Here is a 14548-nt window from a genome sequence, read left to right on the forward strand (position 1 = left end):
CATGTCAAGCATGTTTTCTATCATCTGGCTGTTTCCATGAAGTAGGAAACGTCCGTGAGCAGACTCATCCTTCAGCAACTTGTTCAGATTTGCACCTGACCTCTTCTATACAACAGCTGCCCAGGAAACCTACATTGATTTCCTACCATGTATTTTTATCACAATGCAAGAGGCAAGTAGCAGCATGTCAAAACTGCTCTCTGGAGAAAGTGATTATTATTATTTTTTATTTATTTTGCTTTCCCTGTATTTCAGAACCCCTTTGGGTACTCTCCAGTGTGTTTTGAGATTGCTGACCCTCACTCTCTACTAAAGGTCACTGAGGTTGCTCCCCACAACATGCCACCTTCGAGTCCCCAGGGGTTTTGAGAAGCCTAGGCATGCAGACCATTGGACTCATTCCAGTCTGCAGCAGCTGAGAGAGAGCACCATGGAGAGTAAGGCAGAGCTGAGCGAAATGAGGACCTGCTGGACTCTGGTACAGCCAGGCTCGGGGGAGCCACATAATTAGTACAAACATCATTGTGTTGAGACACCTCTCCAGCTCTGTTTATTTTGCACATAAACCTAGCCATTAGGTTCAACAAACATTTGTTAAACATCTGTGCTGCGTCAGACCACATCCAAGGCACAAGGGCAATAAGGCAAGTACTCTTTTACAGCTTTATAGTTCACCAAAGCACTTTTTACATGTTTCATCTCAGTCAACTTTGTGAAATTAAACAGTGCACGTATTAGTACTGCATTTCCATCTTACAAATGGAGAAGCTGACAATCCAAAAGGTTGAGTCATTTACCTAGGGTTATACAGTTAATAAATGGATGTTCTGGAACAAAATCCAGGGATTTGATTCAATACTCTATTTTGCATTTAATTAGAAGGTGTTTCAATTCCTTGGTATGCGCAGGAGAGAGACACTACTTTCCTTGCTTATAATTCTTTATTGTGAATGCCACAGATAAGATGACCGATAGGGATTCATGTTAGTACTGCTTAATTCTAAGAGAGAATTTTCATCTCTGACCATTTAATGGTTTTCCCCAGATTATATTTTTATTTGCATACAATTTACTTTGTTGAATCAGATACTTTTCCAACAAAATGAGTAAGATCTAAAATTCTGAATTGGAATATTTGGAATTTTTAAATGCCCAAAGTACATATTTTCTGTTACAAATACTTTGGCTCATGGTTTTATCCAATTTGGAATTGAATTCTATACCACCTTATATCCTATAATTATTTCTAATAACACTACAAATTCCTAGAGGAGAGCAACCATATCATGGATCTGGGAGTGTGGCCAGGACTAACAATATTTGCTGAATGGAATTTAAATTATTGGCTGACCTTGCTACTCCCTAAATGGGAAGCATTAGAACTAATTGTTAAGCATCAATCCAGAGCAAGGCAGACTTCTGTGAGAAATCTGCTTCTACCACTAATCTTGGGCAGGTTATATAAACCAACAAAGCGCCATGGCCCTCATTAGAAAATGGGGATGCTAATGCCCATCTCTGAAGCCCTTTATAAGAATTAAATGAGAAGCCTGGTATATGGTGAGAATATAATAAGTGGTAGGTCTTATTATCAAGACCACTTTCTTGGGTCTTTCGAGAGGTCCTTCTGTCTTCTCCTATATTAATGTGATGTTTCTTTTCACTGTCACAAACTGAAAGGTCAGAGTTCCAGAGCAAATTACCCATGGAGCAGCCACCACAGAGGGCCTTGTGTTTGCTGAAAGTAATTGAATAAGTATTTGCAATAGTGCTGACTGTATAATGGAGAGAGTTGATTCTTTTCTCTCTCAATTTTATTTTGTTTAGTGTTAACGTTGGTTGGTGAATAATGGCTGCTTCAAATTAGATATTACTTTGAATAATTAGATTCCCTTTATAAAGCTATGATGAGTTACTTACTGCTACAGGAAATCAAATTTTTTAAAGGGCATAAAATAGGACTCTGAATGTTTCATATAGTTCTCTAAACTGGGTTTGTTAAATATTATCCATATTTATCAGAGAGGCAAAATTAACCCCGGTTTTGAGGGATATAACAGCATTTAAGAATTCAATCAGATGATCTCTTCAGGCTAACAATGAGCAAAATAAAAACTAGAGCACCTGCCATTTATGACTAAAATCTCAAGAGATAACTATAATGCTAGATGCATAGTTTTGACACACTGAGTTTTTTTAAGCAAATTTTCATCTGCTTATTTTATTCCTAAAGCTGAGAATGTTAAAGTATTTAAAGAGGTCTGCTTGTTTCTCTCATTATATAATTATGACAAAGAAAAAAGATCATCCTTCTGCAAACTTCTCAGGTTCCTCACTTCAATGGATTTATTCTTTGAGCAGAAATTGTAACTTACCAGTGAGATTGTAAATGGCATTCTTTGATTCTTTTTCTATAACTTCTCTTTTTTTTTTTTTTTTTTTTTACAATAAGCACATAGTACAGTACTTTAAGAATTAGCAAAATCTTTTTAGTTGTGATTTTTACTTTTGTTTCTCATTGAAAAACAAAAAGCAGTGTGGGCAGGGAACCATGCCACCTTCACCAAGGCTGGACTAAGAATGTGCCGTCGGGGAGGACTCATAGCTGTTGGGAGTTGATCACACCCAAGGTTGTTGAACCCTAAACGTGAGAATGTGGACAACTGGGCAATAAGAAATATTTAAATGTCTATTATGTGCCTAATTTTAGTCAGACTTGTATGACTATTGTAGCATTTATGCATGGCTGTAATTCTCAGACTAAAGAATAGCGCCTAGCACACAGTGGGTGCTCAGTAAATATCCGCCAAATAAACAATGCAGAGCTAAAGCAGGACAGCAATTATCATGCCTCAAAACAGGGGAGGTCTAAGTCACTTCCTGCCTGAGAAGCCAGAAGAGGGTTTTTCTCTCTGAAAGTACAGTAGTTGATTCTGAAGTAGGAACCAAATTAAGCAGAAACATTGATGCACATGACTTTAAAAACTACTAAGTTTTCATCGTACTTTTTCTTCTCACAAAGGACTCTAGAATAATAGAATGTACAGATAAGGAAAGAGAAGAAATATGTTAAAAGAAACACTGTTATGGCACAGGTACGTGATTTTTCATTTGATTATCTATGCATACCATATAATTAACATACGTATATATTTTTTTCTTTTACAAAAACTGGAACCATACCATTTTGTAATTTTTTTGCTTTGTCACCAGATAGTCCCCTGCCACATTATTTCAGTAAGAATGTATATTATACCAGATGGATGTACACAAATTTATTTACCCACATCCCTGTTGCACATTAAGAAAATGCTGCAATGAACATGTGATACCCATCACAATAGAATACTTAATAGATTAAAGTGATCTCTCAACTATAAAGAACTTGCCTTAGGTTACTTTTCCTGAAGTAGCAATGGGACTGACGTCATTCACTGGAGAGAGAAGAGGAGTCTGTGTCTGCCCAGGGCAGTGCTAACTGGCGGGTGAAGAAACAAATTCAGGGTTCCCGGGACTTGGGCAACAGAGGACACATTGTTATCAGAAAATCAAGTTAATTTTTTGAAGCCGAAAGGAACTTTAGAAATAGTCAATTTTTACATCCTCAATTAACTCTTGAGGTTCCTGGAGAGGTTAAATGGGTTTTTTGTTTTGTATTCTGAGACGGAGTCTTGCTCTGTCGCCCAGGCTGGAGTGCAATGGTGTGATCTCCGCTCACTGCAACCTCTGCCTCCCAGGTTCAAGCGATTCTCGTGCCTCAGCCTCCTGAGTAACTGGGATTACAGGCGTGTGCTGCCATGCCTGGCTAATTTTTGTAATTTTAGTAGAGATGGGGATTCGCCAGCAGAGATGTTGGCCAGGCTAGTCTCCAACTCCTGACCTCAAGTGATTCACTAGCCTCGGCCTCCCAAAGTGCTGGGATTACAGACATGAGCCACCCAGCCCAGCCTCATGTTTTCTGCTGAAGCTAAATTTTAGATCGCCTCTTAAATCTCCTCACCTTGTAATTTTGGTAGGTTTCTGCAATCACACAGAGTTTTAATACTTTTATAATCCAAGACTCTGGGTAAATGGAACTTTGGTCCCCACAACCACATTCTAAGTTCAAGTGCAGCTAACCTATGCAGGTCTTTCAACAGCGTGATCCTAACAGATTCTGCAACCCTTAGCTAATAATCCCTGTCCAAACCTAGAAAACATGCTAAGTGAAAGAAGCCAGACACAAAAAAACACATATTGAATGATTCCATTTATATAAAATGTCCAGAATAGGCAAATCCATAGAAACAGAAAGTACGTTAGTGGTTGCCAGGGGCTGAGAGAAAGGGAAATAGGAGTAACTGCTTAATGGGCATAGCACTTCTTTTTGGGGTGATGAAAATACAGACAGTCCCTGACTTATGATGGTTCAGTTTGCCTTAGGATGTTTCAACTTTACAATGGTGCAAAAGTGATACACATTCAGTAGAAACCATACTTCAAGTACCCATACAATCATTCTGTTTTTCACTTTCAGTATAGTATTCAATGAATTCCATGAGCAATTCAACACTTTTTTTAATATAAAATAGACTTTGTGTTAGACGATTTTGCTCAACTGTAGGCTAGTGTAAGTGTTCTGCACACATTTAAGGTAGGCTAGGCTAAACTATGATGTTCGGTAGATTTGGTGTAATAAATGCACTTTTATTTATTGAGTTTTTTTTTGGCATGTAATATTGTAAATTGAAGAGCATCTGTATTCTATAATTAAGATAGTGGTGATTGTTGCACAGTATTCTGAATATATTATACAATCACTGAACTGTGCACTTTAAAATGGTTAAAATGGTTAATTTTATGTCATGTGGATTTTATCTCAAGTGAATTAAAAAACGAAAAACTGTCCAGCCTATGTCAATGAAGATAGGAGACAGAACAACCAGATGAGTGAGTGGAGATTGCTTAAAGAGTAGCCCCTTTGTGAGCTCTTCCTGGGGAGGACATGCAGTACCTCCCGCAGAATACTCCCATTCTATCCCCCCATTTCCAGCCAAGTAAAGGGAGCATCCAGAGAAACATGCCACAAGCTGACCTATGTCTCCTGGAGTTCAGAAAGCACAGGAGCTGGAGTTGGAGTTTTCCCTGAAAATGTATCTCTATATAATGAAAGACACAGGATTGGGTGAGAGATCTGGTTCTATAAAAAATCTTAGGCAATTTACAAAAGCCAACTGGAGCAGGCCAAGAGAAGAACAGGATGCTGTAGGAGCTGAGTGCACTTCCATAGTTGCTGGGCAAAGGTATGTTTTTCTTGTGGGTTCAAGCTAAGTCACACTGTAAAAATTCTGTTAAGAGTGCTGCCCACCAGAGTGATGAGACTCCACAGGAAGCTCCTGCATGCAGCAATCAGTGACCCCAGTGAGCTCCATCTCCAAAGAACACCCAGTGTGCCTCACGCCAAAAAAAGAGGCAACAAGATATCTGCCAGTGTATAAATTCCACCTGACTACAGGACGCATGGTAGAGTCAAAGGAGATAAAGAATGTGAAAGCCCTTCTTAGGACACAAAGTGCTATTGAAGTGTTAATTATTAGTAAAAATGACTTAGAATCATCAAACATGTGCTATTAATTTCTTGTCTCATATCTCTAATTCCTTACATCTTTGATTACAACCTAAGAAATTGTGGAAATCATGGGGCTAGAACTCCTGTGATTTCATCACCTCAAATTATTGCCTCAGGCAGAAAGTATTTCCAAACCCAGCTAGACACTCACATGACCACACACCCTTCTCAGCATACTAGATTCAGAACTACGTCAAGTGTCAAGTCACATTCTACTATCCCTTGGAGTCATTACTGAATGGTCAAAAATTCCAATGTATTATGTCATGTGGAAGAGGCCAGAGGAATATCTATCGCATCCTATTTTAAATTCCTGAGAAGGCAACTCAACCATCTGTCTTGGCAACCCATTCCAGGTTGGAACTACCCTGGCAGAAACGTCTCTCTTCTGTTTAATCTAAATCCTTCAAATAGAACCTTGAGATAATTGCATCCCATTTCATTTTCAAATAATTTGGAACACAGTTGTTTACCATCTGGGTTATAGGATTATATAATGTCACAGGGCTGTGGTGAGCAATAAATGAAATAATGCATGTAAAACGCATAGCTCAGTGTCTGGCATATAATAATGGCTCAGTACATATTTATTATCACCATCATTACATGTGTTAGTACTCTGTCTGTCACAAGTGACATACAACTGAAAATAATTTAAGCTAAAAAAGGGGGGTGGGGTGGAAAATATAATTAAAAAGGATGTAAAAGTATGCAGTGGCCTTCAGGTACTACCAGATCCAGGACTCAAATAACATTTACAGGACTCCTCTTTCTCTTTCTTCTCCTTCGTTTTTAAGACAAGCTTTCAAAGCATAAAAGGCAAGACACCAATCAGCAGATTCAGTTGGGGTAAACCGTTATCTTAACCACTTTGAATAGGTTCCCTATTCATCAGTTCATTTATCAAAAATTTATTGAATGTGTTAAGCAGGGTTCTAAGAGCTGAGAATACAGCAATACCCAAAACAGATAAAACTGCTATCCTCTTGGAATTTACCTTCTAGTGGAAAGAGGGATCTGTTAGAAGAAGGAGAAGGGATGCTAGAAAGATAAAAATGTTATCCTCCACAAAATAAGGTCACATCTTATACCTTAAGATCAATTCTTATCTCTCCTCCCAGCTAGTAAACTCAATCCTTTTACAACGTTCTTCCCTTTCACAAACATGTGAAACCCCCAAATCAGGTCTTCAAATGGATAAATAGCCTTATCTATGGATTTTGAGTGCATTTAGTTTACTTTTGCTGTGTAATCTCTGCATAATGTTTCTACAATATGCCTGTAGTTATAATAATATAACCTTCCTGTTTCTATTTTTTTGAATCACTTATTCCTTTTAGACTATATTTGCATTAAATACAGGTCTTTCTTCTGCCTTCATGGTTTCCTTAAAATACGATGTTAATTAGTAAAATCCTGCAAAAACCTGGTCATTTATTAGTCATTTAAAAAATATTCCTCTGAGCGATTTTAATTCTATTCCTCTGTATTAACTATTCTAATTATAAAATTGAAGGCCTGGAGACCAAGTTTTTTGAGAATCCCAGGAAGTGTGGCCTAATACTAGAAAATCTCAACTTCTGCCTCTCCCCTTGAAGTGCACAGTAAGAAATGCTTGCATGAAGCATTTTAGGCTGTGTTCTTATGATTAAATTCAACTTTTCATGAAATAAATTAATCTGAATCAAGTTGTCCTCATCTGAAAATGTCTAGATTTATCAGTGCTAGCCCGGCTTTATTCCACAAACAATTCTATTTAAATTAGGCGTTGGCCTACCAAATCTGCCTGATCACAGCAATGACTCATGGACCATGTAGGAAACAACTTTCACTAAATTCAAGACTGCTCAAGTGAAAAGGTGCGTGGGGGAGGGGAGGAAGAGTTGGTTGTCCTCATCATTTTTATTTTCAAGTAATATTACAAGTTATCTATCCTGCCCCAACTGTTTCCTCAATTTGGTTGCTTTTCATTCCACTGTAGTTGGCATCTTTTGTCAAGGCAGTAATTTATTTCTTTTAATCCGGATATAATGGCCAAATGGGCGATCTGACTCACTCAAATCCCATCGTTAAAACTTATCTTGGAATTAAACAAAAATGGATTTTTAATCGTGGAGCTCATCAGCCTCATAGCCTCCACCGCATTTCTGAATGGCGTCGTTCGGCTTGCACCTTCTGTGCTTGCTGAACCAAAGCGCGCTGGTCGGCGGCGGCATCTCTGGAAGGGATGCAGAGCCTCCGCGCACACGCCCCTTACGTCCCTGTCCCGCACGCGCCACGAGCACGCTTGCAAAAGACCGGGAGGTGGCGGGGACAGAGACAGAGGAAAAGAGAGACAGAGAACGAAAGAGAAAGGAGAGAGAGGGAGAGAGAAGAGGGGAAGGCGAAGAGAGAAAAAAGAAAAAGGAAAAAAGGTCTGCTCTGGGATTATTATTATTACTTGGGTTAATACTCTTATCTTTGCATTCCAGCCGGAAGGTCGCCTCCAAGGCTTCTTTCCTGCCCTTCTCCTTCTCGAATTGGATGCCATCCCTGTTGCCGCCTCCGGAGTTAGGAAAGGGACAGAACTTTCCCAGGGAGGTGAGGGGTGTCCCCGCGGCGATTTCCCGATCACTTCCTCCCAGCAGAGAGCCCTGTGGCGAGGAAACGTTCCCGACTTCCCTCCCCCGCGACCTCCTCCCCAGAAGCGAGCGGAGACGTCAGGTTGCTTCTGGGTTTATTTTGTAAACCCAGACAGTCAACTGCACTTGGCGCAGGCAAAGCCTCCTTGGCCCTCGCCCCAAAGCAAAGCTCTAAGAGGTCCGGGGACTCCTTGGCCTGGGTGGGAAGAGAGACGTGACCTGTGCGGCCGCCGCGAAGTGGGTCTCCAAGGGTGAGACCCCTCCCTCGGTGGCTGGGTGTGTTCCCTTTAGCCTTCCTGGACCCCATTACCGCCCGGCTTGGAGCTGGACGAAGGGACGTAATTGGTAGGCGAGTGGGTTGGGCATCTTGACCCTACGACGAGAGTCTGGACCTGTGGTGAGGGCCCTTGCCCCCTCCCCGCTCTGCGCGGCCGTTCTAGAGGCCCGGGTGGGAGCGGGAGGAGGAAAGCGGGAGGAGGTGGCGAGGCCGCGGGGCGGTATGAGGGGGCGCCGGCCGCCTCTCGGATTGGCTGCGCCGCCGCCCCCTCCGCATCGCGCGCCCCCCACCACGCGCCCAGCCTGCTCCCTCCCTCAGGCTCCGAGCTGCTGCCCGCAGGAGGCAGGACGCGCAGGGGTGGGACCGGCCCCCCAGCCCCTCTCCCGACCCCGTGCGCGCGGGAACCCCGGGTCCTGCAGCCTCCCGAGTGCAGAGAGGCGGGGCCGCCCGCTGCCGCCCGGCTGCCGGCGCCCCCTCCCGCGGCCCCGGCTCCGGGAGCGGGGCGCCCCGCGCGCGGGCACACGGCGGCCAGAGCGCCGAGGCGGTACCTTCAGCCTGCGATGAGAGAAGCCCGAGGGAGCCCCCGGGAGCCAGCGAAGAGCTTGGCTGCTGCGTCCAGGGCTGCTGCTGCCGCCGCGGCTGCTTGAAACTCCTCAAAATTGAGAGCCGGCGAGAGGCTGCCGCCCGCCGGGAGCCGCAGGGAAAGGAAGTCGGAAGGTGCAAGAGTGACAGACACGGACGGACAGACGGACGCGCAGACCTTCGGAAGGCACTGCGTAGGCAGCCTCCCCGGAGCCCGCGAGGCTCCCCAGCACCGTGAGTTTTTTTCTGGATGGGTGGTTGCTAAGTATTTCCGTTTAATTGTTTGTAGGCTACGTTTGCGTATAGTTGTGTCTGTTGGAGGGAGTTTAAAACAACAACAACAACAACGCAGGATGCACCTTAGGAAAAAATTGAGTTTCTGTTGGTGGGTGAGACGGCAGGTTGTATGGAGAGAATGTGACTTGTAAATTTTTATAAGCAGGACTAACCCAGGAAAGAGGAAAAAATACATTTAACAGTGAAGAGGCAGCTCCCTATTGTGAAAACCCATTTCAAAAGTTATTGGAAAGAAAGTAAGGTATGGCTCTTATGGGTTAACTAGTGGTAGTCAGTTTCTGCTTTTTACTCCCTCTGAAATATTAATTGTTTGCCAGGTTCACGGGTGGGAGGCTGAGCCTGTGGAAAAGACACGGGGAAGAGACTCAGAGGCGACCATAATGTCGTTACGTGTACACACTGTGCCCACCCTGCTTGGAGCCGTCGTCAGACCGGGCTGCAGGGAGCTGCTGTGTTTGCTGATGATCACAGTGACTGTGGGCCCTGGTGCCTCTGGGGTGTGCCCCACTGCTTGCATCTGTGCCACTGACATCGTCAGCTGCACCAACAAAAACCTGTCCAAGGTGCCTGGGAACCTTTTCAGACTGATTAAGAGACTGGACCTGAGTTATAACAGAATTGGGCTTCTGGATTCTGAGTGGATTCCAGTATCGTTTGCAAAGCTGAACACCCTAATTCTTCGTCATAACAACATCACCAGCATTTCCACGGGCAGTTTTTCCACAACTCCGAATTTGAAGTGTCTTGACTTATCATCCAATAAGCTGAAGACGGTGAAAAATGCTGTATTCCAAGAGTTGAAGGTTCTGGAAGTGCTTCTGCTTTACAACAATCACATATCCTATCTCGATCCTTCAGCGTTTGGAGGGCTCTCCCAGTTGCAGAAACTCTACTTAAGTGGAAATTTTCTCACACAGTTTCCGATGGATTTGTATGTTGGAAGGTTCAAGCTTGCAGAACTGATGTTTTTAGATGTTTCTTATAACCGAATTCCTTCCATGCCAATGCACCATATAAATTTAGTGCCAGGAAAACAGCTGAGAGGCATCTACCTTCATGGAAACCCATTTGTCTGTGACTGTTCCCTGTATTCGTTGCTGGTCTTTTGGTATCGTAGGCACTTTAGCTCAGTGATGGATTTTAAGAACGATTACACCTGTCGCCTGTGGTCTGACTCCAGGCACTGGCGTCAGGTACTTCTGCTCCAGGATAGCTTTATGAATTGCTCTGACAGCGTCATCAATGGTTCCTTTCGTGCGCTTGGCTTTATTCATGAGGCTCAGGTCGGGGAAAGACTGATGGTCCATTGTGACAGCAAGACAGGTAATGCAAATACCGATTTCATCTGGGTGGGTCCAGATAACAGGCTGCTAGAGCCGGATAAAGAGATGGAAAACTTTCACATGTTTCACAATGGAAGTCTGGTTATAGAAAGCCCTCGTTTTGAGGATGCTGGAGTGTATTCTTGTATCGCAATGAATAAGCAACGCCTGTTAAATGAAACTGTGGACGTCACAATAAATGTGAGCAATTTCACTGTAAGCAGATCCCATGCCCATGAGGCATTTAACACAGCTTTTACCACTCTTGCTGCTTGCGTGGCCAGTATCGTTTTGGTACTTTTGTACCTCTATCTGACTCCATGTCCCTGCAAGTGTAAAACCAAGAGACAGAAAAATATACTACACCAAAGCAATGCCCATTCATCGATTCTCAGTCCTGGCCCCGCTAGTGATGCCTCCACTGATGAACGGAAGGCAGGTGCAGGTAAAAGAGTGGTGTTTTTGGAACCCCTGAAGGATACTGCAGCAGGGCAGAACGGGAAAGTCAGGCTCTTTCCCAGCGAGGCAGTGATAGCTGAGGGCATCCTAAGGTCCACGAGGGGGAAATCTGACTCAGATTCAGTCAATTCGGTGTTTTCTGACACACCTTTTGTGGCATCCACTTAATTTGTGCTATATTCGTATGATGTCATAATTTAATCTCTTCATATTTAACTTTGTGTGTGGTCTGCAAAATAAATAGCAGGACAGAAATTGTGTTGTTTTGTTCTTTGAAATACAACCAAATGGTCTCTTAAAATGATTGGTAGGAAATGAGGTAAAGCACTTTAGTTCCTGAATGTACCAGAGAAAGATGGGGTTGTTTTCCAAAGTTTAAGTGCTAGATAACAATATCTTAGCTTTTAGCACTATTGATAATTTCAGAGCAGGCCCAGAGGTGATATGACTCCCATTGTCCCTTTATTTAGGATGTTGAAAGAAAAAATAAACTTTATGTATTAGTGTCCTTTAAAAATAGACTTTGCTAACTTACTAGTACCAAAGTTGAGTTATTTTAAAGAAAAACACTAGTGTCCAATTTCATTTTTAAAAGATGTAGAAAGAAGAATCAAGCATCAATTAATTATAAAGCCTAAAGCAAAGTTAGATTTGGGGATTATTCAGCCAAAATTACCATTTCAGACCAGAATGAATAGACTACACTGATAAAATGTACTGGATAATGCCACATCCTATATGGTGTTATAGAAATAGTGCAAGGAAAATACATTTGTTCCCTGTCTTTTCATTTTGTATATTCTTCCCATTCTGTATTCTTGTACAAAAGATCTCATTGAAAATTTAAAGTCATCATAATTTGTTGCCATAAATACGTAAGTGTCAATACCAAAATGTCTGAGTAACTTCTTAAATCCTTGTTCTAGCAAACTAATATTGGTTCATGTGCTTGTGTGTATGTAAATCTTAAATTATGTGAACTATTAAATAGACCCTACTGTACTGTGCTTTGGACATTTGAATTAATGTAAATATATGTAATCTGTGACTTGATGTTTTGTTTTATTTGGCTATTTAAAAACATAAATCTAAAATGTTTTATGTTATCAGATTATGCTATTTTGTATAAAGCACCACCGATAGCAAATCTCTCTCCAAAATTCTTAAAGTTGATTTTTTTAAAGGGGGAGGGGAAGTCTTTAATGTGTTCTAGATCAATTTATACCTTCCGTATGACATTTCACTCTGATATCATTATACACTTTAACCAGATCCAGAAAACACTTAAACTCTTATTTTGCAACAAGTGAGAGCCCAGGAGACCTCCTTATTATCCTGTCTCTGCTTTGAGGCAATCAAGTACCCTCTCTGAACCTAGGTTCCCTCATCTGTAAAACAAAAGTTTCAGACCAGATGGTGTTTAAGGTTTCTCCCCATACTGGAGTGAATGATTTCTTGGTGGTATTAGCATCATCACAGACCTATACTTGCTTTCTGAAACTCTACCACATACTGAAGGAATGCAGGAATGGGATTAAGATGACTAGCATAGCAGTGTACAGCTTGAAGAGACATTCCACATCATCACTCCAGCTCCTTCTCTTCTCAGGGACAAATGAGGCCCAGAGAGAATATGACCTGTGTAAGGTCAAACAGTGGCAGGGAAAGAAGGAGAGCTGGAGTTTAGCATTCTCCCTGGTGAAGATCGGAGGTCCAAAGAAACGACTCCTTTTCAAGGGATGGGCATAAAGAAGTGATCAAAACATGGCAAAGGAGAATCAATCTTTGATTGATTTTTAAGAAAGAAGATAATTTTTAAAGGATGGGAGTGGGCAACAGTGAAAAATATTGCAGATAAGTAGATAAGGATGGAAGATCAACCACTGACTTTGGTAGTAATGGTTTTCTGTGAACAAATCAGTAATAATAATAGTAATAATGATAATAATGGCTGCATGGTGAGAGCTCCCTAAGTGCCATGTGGGGCTTTCAGTGGCAGACTGGGCAGCGGGAAGTTAAGGAACAAGTAGCCAGGAGGTGTCCTTTTAGGGAACAGTATGTAGACCCACTGCTCGGTAGCATTGAAAAGTCCTCATTGGATGGTGTTAAAAATTACTGTCACTGACCCTTAAACACCAACCTCACCCTTTGGACAATATCCTTCAGAGCCAATGATGTTACAAGCAAGCATTTTATTCTGCTTACTGCCATTAAAATAATTTGGAAGAATTCTGTGACTTGTATGACCTTGGAAATCATCACCTCTTCTTGCTTTATAGAAACGCAGACTCAAGAGATGCTGTGATTTGTTTAGGATCATACAGCTAGTCTGGACACAAGGAAAACCTCTTGATCCATGAAAGCTCTCCAGCAATGTGATACTCTGGGAATGTTTAATAGAGCTAGGACCATCCTCTGACAAGGAAGTTGAAGAGAGGATTCCTGAATTAAATCTTTTTTGGAGGGGATCTCTAAGGTTCTTCCATTCCTCAAATCCTTGATCCTGTGAAAGAAAGTGTTGCATTTGGCAGGGAAATATGGACAGTGCTAGGAGTAGGGAATGGCTCTCTGGCAAAAGGATAGGATGAGCTGAGATAGAAACTAAGATACTTATAACCGAAACAAACAAACAAAAAACAGAAAGAAAATCCCAAATACTGAAAAGCAAAGCTGTGTTTTAAGCAAAAGTAGGAAGGACTGTTGATGAAAAAAGTATGAAACTGAATGTTACGATGTAGAATTTTAAGTTCTTGGATGTATCCATTTTTTGATAGGAGCCTGATCACATACATTTTAAATACAGGAACAAAAGTAATTTATCTTTTTAAAATATATCTCACAGAGACCTTTTATATAATTTTCTTTCCAAGTAATAATCTATGTAACTGAGTTTTGTTTTTTAAGCCACTTAGTATTTTTTATTATATAGTTGTGAGAGGTGGAAACTCACTGGAGAAATCAATCAAAGTTCATAAAAGTGAAATTTTCCAAGGATTAGAGTATTTTTTATTATAATAAAGATACTGGGTCCACTATTCCCTATATATATATGATAATGTATTCTATAGTTGTGAGTTAAAATTTTAAAGACACTTTCAAGATCTAGAATCTGAAAGAAGGACCTAAAAGATTTTCTTATTTATAATTAACTTCTGCATTAGTCCTCACTGTTCAGTCTAAAGACACTAAAATATATTCATTTTTTAGCTTTAATTGCTTGAATTATTTGCACAGAAAAATGTTTTTTGTATTTTAAAATAAACATTTTCCTAACAATCAGAAGGGACGTAGATTAAACTTATGGGGGTGGAAACATAAGAGGAACAGGAAGACACATTACCAGTTCAAATTCTGAAAAGATATTTGATTTGGGATCATCCTG

The 14548-nt window shown here is 41.3% G+C and overlaps 2 protein-coding genes across 5 annotated transcripts in view; one reads left to right on the forward strand and one right to left on the reverse strand.

Annotated features, from left to right (window-relative positions):
* PCED1B (PC-esterase domain containing 1B) overlaps positions 1–9159 on the reverse strand; it is a 132811-nt gene extending 123652 nt beyond the window's left edge. For both annotated transcript variants that reach the window (XM_055295135.2, XM_055295133.2), the window contains exon 1: positions 9055–9159. The gene's annotated coding sequence lies outside the window, so the exon portion shown is untranslated. The remainder of the gene's footprint in view (positions 1–9054) is intronic.
* LOC129491174 (amphoterin-induced protein 2) lies at positions 7925–12267 on the forward strand. 3 transcript variants are annotated; one of them, XM_055295130.2, is made up of 3 exons: positions 7925–9322; positions 9531–9626; positions 9703–12267. In XM_055295130.2, the coding sequence occupies exon 3, from the start codon at positions 9766–9768 to the stop codon at positions 11332–11334; it is 1569 nt and encodes a 522-aa protein (XP_055151105.2). In that variant the 5' UTR covers positions 7925–9322; positions 9531–9626; positions 9703–9765; the 3' UTR covers positions 11335–12267. The 3 variants fall into 3 exon arrangements, with proteins under 3 accessions (XP_055151105.2, XP_055151107.2, XP_055151106.2); XM_055295132.2 differs by having other exon boundaries at positions 9531–9621; XM_055295131.2 differs by lacking the exon at positions 9531–9626.
* Positions 12268–14548: the final 2281 nt, after the last annotated feature.

This window comes from Symphalangus syndactylus, chromosome 10, assembly GCF_028878055.3.
Source record: "Symphalangus syndactylus isolate Jambi chromosome 10, NHGRI_mSymSyn1-v2.1_pri, whole genome shotgun sequence".
NCBI classification, from domain to species: domain Eukaryota; kingdom Metazoa; phylum Chordata; class Mammalia; order Primates; family Hylobatidae; genus Symphalangus; species Symphalangus syndactylus.

Bases quoted from the DNA above. Each gene is read 5' to 3' on its own strand.
- LOC129491174 (XM_055295130.2), top strand. From the start codon at position 9,766: ATGTCGTTACGTGTACACACTGTGCCCACCCTGCTTGGAGCCGTCGTC.